Raw genomic sequence first — 14,233 nt, 5'->3', positions numbered from 1 at the left:
ATGATATTTGGATTTCCAGAAGGCATTCGATAAGGTGTCACATAAAAGGTTCTTATAGTCTACTTTCATTGAATGATCAGAGAAGTAGAATACTCTGAGATGGAGAGAAAATTAAAAAATGCGCGTGACCTTTCCCATTGCTGTGGGGCTGCACAGCTTAGAGGGAACATTGCTCAGCAGGCACTGACCTTTATTTTCAAGAGGGCGCCAAGGCTACTGTCAATATTTGAATAATATATCACATTATATGCAAATTGCAACTGGAAACAGTTTGTTCAGCCTAACCAGTCTGTGTCAGTGTTTAGAATATAAGAACATAAGAAATAGGAACAGGAGTAGGCCATATGGCCCCGCGAGCCTGCTCCGCCATTCAATAAGATCATGGCTGATCTGATCATGGACTCAGCTCCATTTCCCCGCCCACTCCCCATAACTCCTTATCCCCTTATCGTTTAAGAAACTCTCTATTTCTGTCTTAAATTTATTCAATGTCCCAGCTTCCACAGCTCTCTGAGGCAGCGAATTCCAGAGATTTCCAAGAGAAGAAATTTCTCCGCATCTCTGTTTTAAATGAGCAGCCCCTTATTCTAAGATCATGCCCGCTAGTTCTAGTCTCCCCCATCAGTGGAAACATCCTCTCTGCATCCACCTTGTCAAGCCCCCTTATAATCTTATACGTTTCGATAAGATCACCTCTCATTCTTCTGAATTCCAATGAGTAAAGGCCCAACCTACTCAACCTTTCCTCATAAGTGAACCCCCTCATCTCCAGAATCAACTTAGTGAACCTTCTCTGAACTGCCTCCAATGCAAGAATATTCTTTCGTAAATATGGAAACCAAAACTGCATGCTGTATTCCAGGTGTGGCCTCACCAATACCTTATATAGCTGTAGCAAGATTTCCCTGCTTTTATACTCTGATACCATTGGCATTCCTGATCACTTGCTGTACCTGCATGCTATCCTTTTGTGTTTCATGCACAAGTACCCCCAGGTCCCGCTGTACTGCGGCACTTTGCAATCTTTCTTCATTTAAATAATAACTTGCTCTTTGATTTTTTTCTGCCAAAGTGCATGACCTCACACTTTCCGACATTATACTCCATCTGCCAAATTTTTGCCCACTGACTTAGCCTGTCTCTGTCCTTTTACAGATTTTTTTGTGTCCTCCTCACACATTGCTTTTCCTACCATCTTTGTATCGTCAGCAAACTTGGCTACATTACACTCCGTCCCTTCTTCCAAGTCGTTAATATAGATTGTAAACAGTTGGGGTCCCAGCACTGATCCCTGCGGCACCCCACTAGTTACTGGTTGCTAACCAGAGAATGAACCATTTATCCCGACTCTCTGTTCTCTGGTAGTTAGCCAATCCTCTATCCATGTTTGTCCTCCACATAAACAGTATCCTAATTCCGTGTGCCTGCCCTGTTCCCATATCTCTTTATTCTCCTTTCATTCAACCACCTTATTCTTAAATGTTGACATCTGCTGCAATCATTAATTGTGGTCATGCATTTCATAGCCTCATAACTTTGTATGGTAATAAAAGTTTATTCGCCTCTCTGTCCTAACTCTCTTACATTTAATCTTATAATTATGTTCCCTCATTCTAAAATCACTAGAAGTACCCAGTTCTATTTATCCTTATCCCATCACTTCATAATTGTAAACACCTATTAAATCACCCTGTCATCCCCTCTGTTCTAATGAAAACAGTCCCAATAGGAAACCGAGATGATATGATGGAATCACAAGGTAAGAGAATACTTTAATTAACTGAGCATCTCCTATTCCTGAACAAAAAAGTGTCTCAGTCATTCACCTTGATGTTTCACTAAGCCACATTGTGTTAATTTTCCCTTCATTGTTGGCAGTTCATGAGATTGAATCTGTTCTTTAAAAATGTCACTTCTTTTCACAAAATCTTTCAAAATTTTAGACTTTGTTTTAAATCTAAATATTTTCAGCCAGAATTAATGTTGCCAACCAATCCACATCGTAGATAAGAGATATACCGTTCAATGGATGACAACAGTATTAAGCTAGAGTTTCCACACACTTTATTTACGAATCCATATTCTTGCTTCATGTTACACCTCTTAACATTAAACCTTTTCCTCTCATTACTTGTGTCTGGTGACCACACCTTAAACCCTAGCAAGGGATTCTATTATCTCTGAGCCAGCCCTTTGTTTAATGTTTTATCTCTCAAACTTCCAGGTGATCCAGAAGTTTTACAAAGGATCTGGTTATTCCTAGTTATGGAACCTCAACACCATAATATCTATTTCTCTAACCATCCGCTCGTCAACTTAATGTACAAATCAGACCATTGCGGATTAGATTAAATAACTTGCATTTATATAACGCCTTCAACGTAGTAAGCAGTCCCACAGCACTTCACATTATCAGATAAAACGTGACACTGAGCCACATAAAGAGATATTGGGACAGGTGATCAAAAGCTTGATCAAAGAGGTATATTTTTTTTAATCAATGCTTTTATGCCATCAAAACAATGTGATAGACAGAAATTAGTCATTGAAATTCACGCAGGGAATAATGTAGTTTGTAACAAGTAAAAATACTGTGAATTCTGTCTTCCATCATAAAACTTGTTAAATTGCTTTGTCCTGCTTCGGTCTATACTACTTTCACACTGAAATATCAAAATGCTTCCACATCCAAGAAATGGGTCATGCAGTGGCAAAACAAACTGCAATCAAATGGAAATTTGGTATGTAATTTGAATTAAAATAGAAACCAGTTAGTGAATGTAAGGTATTACTCCAAGCTTGAAGTTCAGAGTTGAACATTAAGAAATCATGCTGTTCAGAATGTCAGATGAAAACATCTGCTTAATAATTCTCTGACAAGGATGTGTCATTCACAGTGCTGTCGACTCCCATAGTCAACAGTAGGTACAGGAAAAGGATTTCTATATTTGAAATGGTTTGTAACAACCAGTTTACTTTCAGTATCTGGCACACTCCCATAAATGCTAATCCTTAGTTCCCTGTAAAGGTATATGGTGAAAGAGGGCATTAAATAGTCACTTATTATCCTTGAAACAGATTCTGCAAGAAATTTAAAGGCAATTGACCTTTGAAATAAGTTGAAAATCACATCATGAAGTTGTAATACTAAAATGATTTCGCTTGTGCAAGTTTCATTATTGAAGACCTTTACACGGTTTTTCTTAATGTTTCATCATCGAATAATATCTTGTACAAAATCCAGTGAAATGGCATACCTTCATGCAGTTTTTTATGAGTCTATCATGAACTAATTCCTGAACAAAGCATGCTAGAGAAACTGGTAACTGTGAGTCACACATGACATAAGAACTGATCTGTCTGTCCACATCATCCTCACTTACTTTCAGCATCCCCATGTGCATTCCTGAACACTCACACATCTTCAAGAAATACTTGATGTTAGCCTCATCGTGGATGATGTAGACGGGAATCTTCCTCTTGACGCTGGCATCCAGTAAGTCTTTGAAGATATCGATGTCTGTAAATAAGTCCATTACGACAGCGATTACCTGTGAATGATAATGAAACAGTATAGTTATGCACTCAAATCCCATATCACAGCCATTTAATTAACTGGTCAAATTCTATTGCAAACATTATCTGCTATATGTGATTGAAACTCATTTCACTGTCTTTTTCCACTCAAACTATGGGTCGTAAATCCATTAAGGAATTCAGGAGAAACTTCTGTACCCAAGGAGTGGTTAGAATATGGACCTTGCTCCCACAATGATTAGTTGAAGCGAATAGCAGTGATGCATTTATCGGAAAGCTAAATAAGTACATGAGGGAGAAAGGAATAGAAGAATGTGCTGATAGGGTTAGTTGAAATAGGATGGGAGGAGGCTTGTGTGCAGCATAAACACTGGCAAAGACCAGTTGGGCCGAATGGCCTGTTTCTGTGCTATAAATTCTATATAATTCTATGTAACTGCATTTACTAGCACTAGCAATAAAAACTCAAAACTCTGGCAAACTAAATACAGAAATAAATTGAATGTTTAGAGAGCCTTTCACAACCTCCGGACATCCCAAAGCACTTTATAACCAATTAAATACTTTTTTTGAAGTGTAGTCACTGTTGTAATGCAGGAACTACAGCAACCAATTTGCGTGCATGATCCCTCAAACAGCAACATGATAATGACCAAATAATTTTTTTTTTAAAATGTTTTATAGTGATTTTAGTTGAGTAATAACTATTGGCCAGGACACCCCTGCTTCTTCAAATTAGTGGTATGGGATCTTTTACGTTCACCTGCAAGGGCAGCTGGGGCCTTGGTTTAACGCCTCATCCAAAAAACGGCACTTCCCTCAGTATTGTACTGAAGTGTCAGTCTGGATTATGTGCTCAAATCTCTGGAGTGGACCCATAACCTTCTGACTCTGAGGCAAAAGTGCTACCATTGAACCACGGCTGAACAGAAGTAACGTATTGCACTTTCTTTGTCCGCTAGGCTCTCCAATATAGATCCACAATCAGTTGGGTGGGGGGGGGGGCGGGGGGGGGAGCTCGCAATCCGCTCTATTAATTCCTCGTCAAGTGTTTCAACAAATAAGGAAGCTACACCAAGGATAAATATTAGTTAAAATCTTTCAAAGTGTTTAACAACTTGTTTGAATTCCTATAGGTCGATTTATATTCGCTTCAATATTTGGAGTGCCATAAATTTAAATTCACTCCAGTGATGTTAATATTTGTAGTCATTGGGCTGCTCTCACCCAAAGTTTATTTTAGCTTGAATTTGGGCTAATACATTTTCGGAATGAGAGACATTTTGAATGAAGACCTGCTTTATATTAAAGTAACCCATGTGTTAGCAGTAGTCACAGTGAAATTAAAATAGCTATTCTAATGTTACAACATGCTTGTGAGATCAACATTACAATAACATTAAGGGGGGATATGAACATTTATTTAGTCATTGGATATACTCAAGAGTGAGTTAGATATGGCCCTTACGGCTAAGGGGATCAAGGGGTATGAAGAGAAAGCAGGAAAGGGATACTGAGGGAATGATCAGCCATGATCTTATTGAATGGTGGTGCAGACTTGAAGGGCCGAATGGCCTACTCCTGCATCTATTTTCTATGTTTCTATGTTTCCTCTACAACTAGTTCTGCATTCTGTGACTTTTTCATGTATCCTTTGCTTTTACTGGTGGCACAGAAATAAACATGGGAGCAGGTGTAGGTCATTCAGTTCCTTAATATAAAGCAGGTCTTCATTCAAAATGTCTCTCATTCCGAAAACGTATTAGCCCAAATTCAAGCTAAAATAAACTTTGGGTAGCCCAATGACTACAAATATTAATTCCATTAGATCATGGTTGATCAGTACCTCATTTATTTGGCTCCATGCTCCTTAATATCATTACCTCACAAACTATTGATTTCCGTCTTGAAAATGCCAATAGACCCCCAGCATCTACAGCCTTTTGGGAAAGAGAGTTTTGAACTACCCGGTGTGTGAAAAAAGTGCTTCCTGACTTCGTTCCGAAATGGCCTAGCTCTAATTTTAAGATATTGGATCCTTGTTCTGGATTCCTCCCACCAGAGTTAGTAATTTCTCTGTATCTACCCTAAACCTTTTATCCCTTCATCATTTTAAAGACCTTGATTAGATCATCCTTCAACTTCAAAACTCAAGGGAATGCAAAGCAAGTGCATGCAACCTGTCCTACATAGGATTACATAGGATATTCAGCACAGAAACATGCCATTCGGCCTAACCAGCCCATGCTGGCGTTTAGGCTCCACTTGAGCCTCCTCCTGTTTTTCCTCATCTAAATCGATCAGCATAACCTTTTTCCTTCTCCCTCATATGCTTGTCTAGCCTCCCCTTAAATGCATCTATACTATTTGCTTCAATCACTCCCTGTGGTAGCGAGTTCCACATTCTCACCACTCTTTGGGTAAAGAAGTTTCTTCTGAATTCCCTATTGGATTTTTTGGTGACTATTTTACATTGATGGCATCTCGTTATGTTCTTCCCCACAAGTGGAAACATTCTTTCTCTATCCATTATATCAAAATCTTTCATAATTTTAAAGACCTCTATTAGGTCACCCCTCAGCCGCCTTTTTTCAAGAGAAAAGAGGCCCAGCCTGTTCATCCTTTCCTGATATGTATACCCTCGCATTTCTGGTATCATCTTTGTAAATCTTCTCTGCACCCTTTCCAGTGCCTCAATATCCTTTTTATAATAGGACGGCCAGAACTGTACACCATACTCTAAGTGTGGTCTAACCAAGGTTCCCTACTTTTCAATTCTATACCTCTAGAAATAAACCCTCGTGCTTGGTTTGGTTCTTTATAGCCTTGCTAACCTGTGCCGCAACTTTTAGTGATTTGTGTATTTGTACTCTGAGATCCCTTTGTTCTTCTACCACACCCAGACTCGCACCCTCCGGGTAATAAGTGACCTCCCTATTCTTCCTACCAAAATGTAATACATCACATTTATCTGTGTTGAACTTCATTTGCCAATTATATGCTCATTCTGCAAGTTTATTAATGTCCTCCTGTAATTTGTTCCTCCGTATTGACTATCCCCCCCAACCCCCCCCCCCCCCAATCCGCACATTTAGAAATTGTGTTTTTGATTCCAAAGTCTAAATCGTTAATATAAATTGTGAACAGCAGTGGTCCCAGCACTGATCCTTGTGGAACACCACTACCCACCTTCTGCCACTGTGAATAGTTACCCTTTTACCCCACTCTCTGCTTTCTGTCTTGAAGCCTTCTAGCTATCCATTCTACTACTTGTCCCCTGACTCCACATTCTCTGACCTTGTTCATCAGTCTATTATGTGGTACCTTATCGAAGGCCTTTTGAAAATCTAGATAAATTACATCTACTGCATTGCCATTGTCTACTTGGTTATCTCTTCAAAAAAATTCAATGAGGTTAGTCAAGCACGACTTTCCCTTTAGAAATTTGTGCTGTCTATTCATTATTATATTTTTGGTTTCTAGATGTTCTTCTATTTTCTCCTTTAGTAGGGATTCCATAATTTATGCTCGCACTGATGTTAAGCTGACTGGTCTATAATTCCCTGGAAATGTTCTATCCCCCTTCTTAAATAATGGTATTATGTTAGCTATCCTCCAGTCTTTTTTCTAATGAATGATTAAATATATATAGTAATGTCTCTGCTATTTCTTCACTAGATCTTTTAAAATGTGTGGATGCAATCCATCCAGACCAGGGGTTTTATCCTGTAAGTTTGATTAGTTTATTTAATATATTCCCTTTTTTATTTTAAATGTACTTATCTCATTACTAATCTCATCATCATCCAATGTCATATCCACCAGTTCTATCTCCCTGGTAAATACAGAAGAGAAATAATTATTTAATATTTCTGCCATCTCTCTCTCATTATCTGTGGTATTATCCTTAATGGCCCTATTCCCATTCCAATCTTCCTTTTTTTAAATTGATGTGCCTGTTAATATTGTACTACTTTGTTTTATGTTCCTTGATAATGTAATTTAATCGTTCCTCTTTGCCTTCCTAATTGTTATTTTGACTTCTCTCCTAATCTCTGTGTTCTCCCTTATCATGCACTCCCCTGCTGTCTATGTACTTACTGTATGCCTCTTTCCTGACCCTCAATTGTTCCCTTATGGAGGATAGCTAACATCCGTAGAGTTTCATTAGTGTTTAGTTTGCTCTTTCCTTTCAGTGGAATAAATTTTTCCTGCACTCAGTTGAACACCGTTTTAAATGTTTCCCATTGCAGTTCTACATTGTGGTTTGCCAATATTGTTGCCCATTTTATTTTCCCAGTTCTATTCTCAGCCCCTCAAAATCAGCTTTTCTCTGATCTATTAACCTGGTTTTTGTCATTTATGTCCTTCTCAATTATCATCTTAAAGCATATTACATTGTGGTCACTATTACCTAGAGTTCCCCAACTTTTACTTCTCTTATCTGCTCTGGTTCATTCCCCATTACTAGATCCAATAGCGAATCCTCCCTTGTTGGGCTTTTTACATATCATCACAGAATAGGTTAGAAAGGAGTCCTGTACACATTGTGGGAACTCCATTTCCTTATTCCTTTACCTACCTCATAGTTCCTCATAGATTAGGGCTTTATTCTTTAAAAAAGAAAAGACTTAGAGGACATCTGATAGAGGTATTTAAAATTATGAATGGATTGGGCAGAGTAGATGTGGAGAAAATGTTTTCACTTGTGGGAGACTCCAAAACTATGGACCATAAATACAAAATAGTTACTAATAAATCCAACAGGGAAATAAAGATAAATTTCTTTACTCAGAGTGGAACTCGCTTCCACAGGAAGTGGTTGAGGCAAATAGCTTTCAAAAGGAAACTAGATGAATACATGAGAGAAAAGGGAATAGAAAGATATGCTGACAGGCTGAGATGAGGTAGATGGAATGGGAGGAGGCTTGTGTGGAGTACAAACACCAGCACAGACTAGTTGGGCCAAATGGCCAGTTTCTGTGCTGTATATTCTATGCAATTCTTTAAGCCCTGGTATCATTCTGCCCTTTAAGCCTTGCTATCATTCTGGTGACTCTGTGCTGCACTCCCTCCAAGGCCAATGGATATTTCCTAGGTTCAGTGCCCAAAACTGTTGGCCAATATTCAGCAAATGTTGAATAATAATGATTAAATGACATCCAGACTCGAACTGAATCACTCTGCAATCTAAACTAAACTCCAGTTGCTGAAACACTCAAACTGATCCTGGGGGAGCTCGTTATTACGAATTACTATCTGCACTCTTAAGCAAATGCACTAAACCATCCGATCATCATAGCCTGACAAACGTTACATGCATATCTGCTATAACTTTCTTTTGTTCCTTATCATCTCTGTCGGGTAGTCGAATTTTTTTCTTGCCTTGTTTGGCAGAGGGTAGTGGGTTAGGAATGAAGGAAGGACCTAGATGATGTCAAGGAAAAGTACACCTTATCGTTCCCATCACTCAACACAAAGCCCGTTTTAACTTGTCATATTGACAGAGCGGAATGTACAATGTGGAACCTACAGGCCAGGGATTACCCCATCCCCTTCAGCTCTCACTTGCAATCTCTTTGGTTCCAATGACCTCCTTCCTCACTGCTTCAAGCTTTTGTTGCAGTTTACATTGCATGACCACATTGTGTATCGTCACAACCAGGGTGGCTTCAACACAGATGTGGTGACCCTAACTTACAAACTTCAGCTGGGAATCTTAACTGTTTAATCCAACCTCTACCTGAATCTGCTAAAGTGGGGAATATTTAAAGTTTGCATGCACCATATGAATAGAGGAGTTTAATTTAAGAAATGATCGGCTAACAAAGCAACATTAAAGTCACACAATTCTAAGGTAGTATGTGGGTTGTAATGATGGAACAGGAAAGATTACACCATGTATTGGACAAGGGAACTAATTACTGTTTAATAAGGCTGCAGTCAGTGGTCTAAACACTATGCTGGAATTCTCTCCCTAAATTCCACCTCTCTCTTCCTTCAAGATCCTCCTGAACAACTAAATCTGAACAAGCTTTTGGTCACCTGATCTAATATCTCCTTATAGGGGTACAGTAGCATAATGGTTATGTTACTGGACTAGAAATCCAGAGGCCTGGACTAATGATCTGGAGACACGAGTTCAAATCCCACCATGGCAGCTGTGGAATCTAAATTCAGTTAATTAAATAAAACTGGAATAAAAAGCTAGTATCAGAATTGAAACTACCAGATGTCAAACTCATCTGGTTCACTAATGCCCTTTAGAGAAGGAAATCTGTCGTTCCTTACCCAGTCTGGCGTATATGTGATTCCAGACCCACAGCAATTTGGTTGACTCTTAACTATCCTCTGAAATGGCCTAGTAAGCCAAACTGTTACAAAAAACAAGAATAAAAAATCTGGACAGACCACCTGACATTGACCTAGGCACCGGCTTTGGATAAGGCAAAGCATCCAGCTCAGTCAACCCTACAAAGTCCTCCTCACTAACAGCTGGGGACTTGTCCCAAAACTGGGAGAGCTAGTTTACCAACTGTGCACCGTGGTAATGTGTATTCAGCACTTCGCGATGCATGTCAGCAACTCACCGAGGCTTCTTCGACAGCACCACCCAAACCCGTGACCTCTAGAAGGGCAAGGGCAGCAGGCGCATGAGAACACCATCACCTCCAAGTCACTTTCCTGACTTGGAAATATATCGTCGTTCTTTCATCGTTGCTGGGTCAAAATCCTGGAACTCGCGTTCAAGAAGGTGGCTCACCACCAACTTCTCAAGGGCAATTAGATATGGGCAATAATTGCTGGCTTTGCCAGCGATGCCCACATCCCAGGACCAAATGTGGTTCAATGTTAATATTTGCCTGATCATTGCTTCTACCAAGCTCCGTGAGACGTTTTAATGCGTTATGTGCCTTGGTGTCAAATGTTGGTCCATAACGCACCTGCATTAAAGGCACTATATAATAAAAGTCCTTGTTTTTAAGGGCGCTATATAAATGTAAGTTGTATATTACAGTTTATAACTTACTGAACTAGTTTATTTTTAATACTTTTCTGCTTTTAGTTACCTGCCAAATCATTTAAAACCTTTACCCAGACATCGATTTGCTACATATTTAATTGTCATCTGCATGTGCTCACCTTCTGCGCTTGGTTGATCATTCTGCGGATCATCTCCTTGATGTGTATTGAGCCCTCCACAGGTGGCTGTGTGTACACGTTGGCTCGGGTTACCCCGCGATAGGCGGCGGAATCCGGCCAGCCCAGGTCCAAGCTGGGCCAAGATATGTCCGAGGTGTCGGGCCAGTAATGTAGAGACAGGGGCTTCTTCTCCGAGTCCTCGAGTGCTTTCTCCCCTTCTCCTCCTTTCTCCCCTTCTCCTCCTTTCTCCCCTTCTCCTCCTGTCTCCCCTTCTCCTCCTGTCTCCCCTTCTCCTCCTGTCTCCCCTTCGCTGTGTCCTTCGCTCTCTCCTCCTCCCTCATCTTGACCCTCCTCGTCCGGCCCGGTGCCCGGCTTCTCCGGTAAGAAATCCCGGACCGAGCTCAGGATGTGCTCGATGTCCAGCTCCGACAGGAACTCCCTCAGGTTTTCCTTTGTGACCGTTTCGTTAAAGGCTTGTGCCCCGTGAGCCAAGAGCGTCTCCACTGCCACTCGCTGCGCCTCGCTGTAGTAGAACTCGGGCTTGGATTCATTGGTCCGATAGTTGATATTCCCCTCGTCCAAACACTGCAACTGTGAGAGAGCCATTGCTCATAAATCAGGGTCTCCCAAACCAGCTCTCCCGCACTGCACCGTCAGCAAGGCAGGGATCGAAGCAATGCAACTGGGAACCAAACTTCACAGGTTGACACGTCGGCTGGACGCTCCTCCCAGCCCTCTCCCCTCCCTCCCCTCCAGGCATTCGGCTGCGCTCCCCGCCACACCTGAATCTCACCGCCTCTCGGGTGTCTCATTTCCTCAGGATCCCAGTCACTCCCAGATGCGTTGTTTTTTGATTTAAACAGGAAGCTGACTCAGACGACAACCCTTTCTCAAGCATGGGATGGGTTCCCTCAAGCCACAAGACGTCTGTCTATTTACCGGTAATGAACAGGCAACGTGCAACGTAGCGCTGCCTGGCAACAGACGCTGGTCTTTAATATTCCCCAAGCGGTTATGGAACTTCCGAACTAGATCAACGCTGACCAGAGTTTTTATTTAGCGGTGAAAGTGACAAGCATGTTCGTTTCAACAGAGTAATTGCAACGATCGACCGAGTAATTGACTGCTAAAAAGTATGGCCACTACATTTAAGGTGTAACGAATCGTTTTGGAGCCATGAAAAATCCTTGGCGATTACAAAAAAATCTGCCAGTTACAAAATTATAAGCATTTTGTCTAGTTTTAGTTTCTTAGCGATTCCTTTAATTCAATCGCAATGCAGAAGGGAATTTAAAAGGCAGCTACATTCATACCTCCAGCAGTAACTGTACAAAAGTGAAGATTTGGTGAGTTGTTCAGGAGGTTACAGATCAGAGGGAGGAGTCAGTCCACTTTCTGACAAAAACAGACTGAGATTCGCTCAGTTTTGTGTATGATTGGCATTTAGTTTAAAATTTAGCTGACAGTTGGAAAGAAATAACTTGTATTTATATAGCGCCTTTCGCGATCTCAGGTTGCCATAGACAATAAAGTACTTTTGAAGGTAGTCACTGTTGTAATGTAGGAAATGTTATTCAAATCCATAACCATTGGGAGAGTATTTTGAGTGCGGATTGTTCAAAGGATTGAGTTGGTTTGGAACTTGCAGAGAGATGGGTCAAACTAGTTCGCTCCCACAATTAATTAGGCACTATGAAAGTAACCGTATAGATAAAAGATTAACTAATCATTTTGAATAGAGATTGAGGGGTTAGTATAGTATCTACAGTAAATAAATGACTTATTTATTAATCTATTCAATAAATATATATATATATTTAAAAAGGAACATTTCCAGGGCTATGGGGAAAGAGCGGGGGAGTGGGACTAATTGGATAGCTTTGAGAGAGCCGACACAGGCACGATGGTCAAAAAACCTCCTTTTGTAAATTTACTTGATAGTTGAAGTCTGATGCTTCGCTGCTTGTTGAAAACATGAGAGATTCTGTGGAGGTACAGGATAGATGGAGTAACCAAGGAGAATTTCCTGCGAGCCGAAATTCAGGCACGCCAGAAAGCTGGCGCACCTATGATTTTTTACCTCACTTTTCAGCCGGGAGCGATGAGGCAGCCGCCTGATCCATTTTCAGCACATAAGATTTTTTTTTTACGTTGGACCGGAAGTCGGTCATAATGGGGGCAGATGTGTGGCGGTAAGTCATGCTGAGGGGGTATAGGTGCGGTCGCCGAGTGGTTAAGGCGTTGTACTCAATGGGTTTCCCCATGCAGGTTCGAAATCTGCACGCAGTGCATCTCCAGCAAATTCAACCCCCCCCCCCCCCGCCACCTTTTATAGGGGGCACTTGTATATATATCTCTTGTTTTACTGCCCCAAAAACCCCCACAAAAATCACAAAAAAAAGGGCATGTGAAAAGTGTTTAGAGTGTCCCCCAGATCGGGGGGGGGGGGGGGCACTTGATTTAATGTTTAATTTTGTCTCCTTAAAAGAGTTCAGGGGCGGGGTCAAGTCTCCAGCGGTGGTGACGTCACTGCGTGTGTGGGTCACCACGCTCTCTCCCTCCGTTAAAGGGGAGAGAATTGGGGATTCTTTTGCTTTGGCCTCTGGGCCACCAGGGAGGGTTTCGGCTGGGCCAGCGGCCTGCCACCCAAGAGAGAGTGCCAGGCTGTCTGTTGGCGGCTCGGCCGAACCCAGAGGATCAATAGTCCGACCGACATAGAAGTCGGCCGGCAAAAAAATAAGATGGCAGCCATGGCATTCGGCCCTCACCTTTAATGGCCATTGCACCACCAGAGCAGAGAGAGAGCAGACAAGGTGCACCGACAGAGAAAGCTGTCGGGGGCACCGCCCAGCGGCTCATTGATTTCTTCAACTAAATTTGGGGCAGATTAAAATGGAGGTGAGGGATGGTGGTGGTCGAGCTTTGATGATACGCTTGTGGTGGTCGGCAGCAGTGGGGCGGAAGTGGGGACAGGCCGAAAAATCCCTGACCTGAATTTGGGCCGGGGCGGCCAATGGACTGCAATGCGGCGGCCACTCGATTCTGCCGCATGGCCACCGCAAAACAGGGGAAACGGGCCAATATGGACCCTGAATTTCGGCCCCCCTGTTTGTTATCCTGGGGTACATTATTAAAAGTTATTTAGCTGCCAGGGGAAGAAATGCCCTCTCGAAGCCACGAGGAAGTAAGAACCCAGCTATAGAGAGTTATGTAAAATTTAGGTGCTAAAGTATCTAGGATAAGACGGGTAGAAAAGATGCCCTCAAAACAACACAGTCTATGCTAGAAAATGAAATAAAAACAGAAAATGCTGGAATTACACAACAGTTCCCTTAGCATGTGAAAAATAAATGACAGGTTAATAACAGAGTAGTTGAGACCAATAGTATAGCTGCATTTAAGGAGAAGCTAGATAAGCATACGAGGGAGAAGGGAATTGAGGGTTATTGAGGGTTGAGTGGAGCATAAACACCGGCATGAACTAGTTGGGCTGAATGGTCTGTTTCTGTGCTGCATATTCTATGTAACGTTAGAAATAGAGACTGTTCGGAGA

The 14,233-nt window shown here is 41.5% G+C and overlaps 2 protein-coding genes across 2 annotated transcripts in view; one reads left to right on the top strand and one right to left on the bottom strand.

The window, feature by feature from the left end:
• LOC139281134 (protein FAM83F-like) overlaps positions 1-11,404 on the bottom strand; it is a 43,422-nt gene extending 32,018 nt beyond the window's left edge. The window contains exons 1-2 of the mRNA XM_070901108.1: positions 10,681-11,404; positions 3,384-3,551 (exon numbers count right to left, since the gene is read on the bottom strand). Coding sequence (XP_070757209.1) covers positions 3,384-3,551; positions 10,681-11,286 — 774 coding nt within the window. The 5' untranslated portion in view covers positions 11,287-11,404. The remainder of the gene's footprint in view (positions 1-3,383; positions 3,552-10,680) is intronic.
• Positions 1-14,233, top strand: part of LOC139281135 (sodium/mannose cotransporter SLC5A10-like) — a 178,695-nt gene that overhangs the window by 96,100 nt on the left and 68,362 nt on the right. The gene's annotated exons all lie outside the window — the stretch shown is intronic.

This window comes from Pristiophorus japonicus, chromosome 15, assembly GCF_044704955.1.
Source record: "Pristiophorus japonicus isolate sPriJap1 chromosome 15, sPriJap1.hap1, whole genome shotgun sequence".
Classification (NCBI taxonomy): domain Eukaryota; kingdom Metazoa; phylum Chordata; class Chondrichthyes; family Pristiophoridae; genus Pristiophorus; species Pristiophorus japonicus.
Note: the sequence above shows the minus strand (reverse complement) of the source record. Positions and strands in the feature narration are given on the sequence as shown.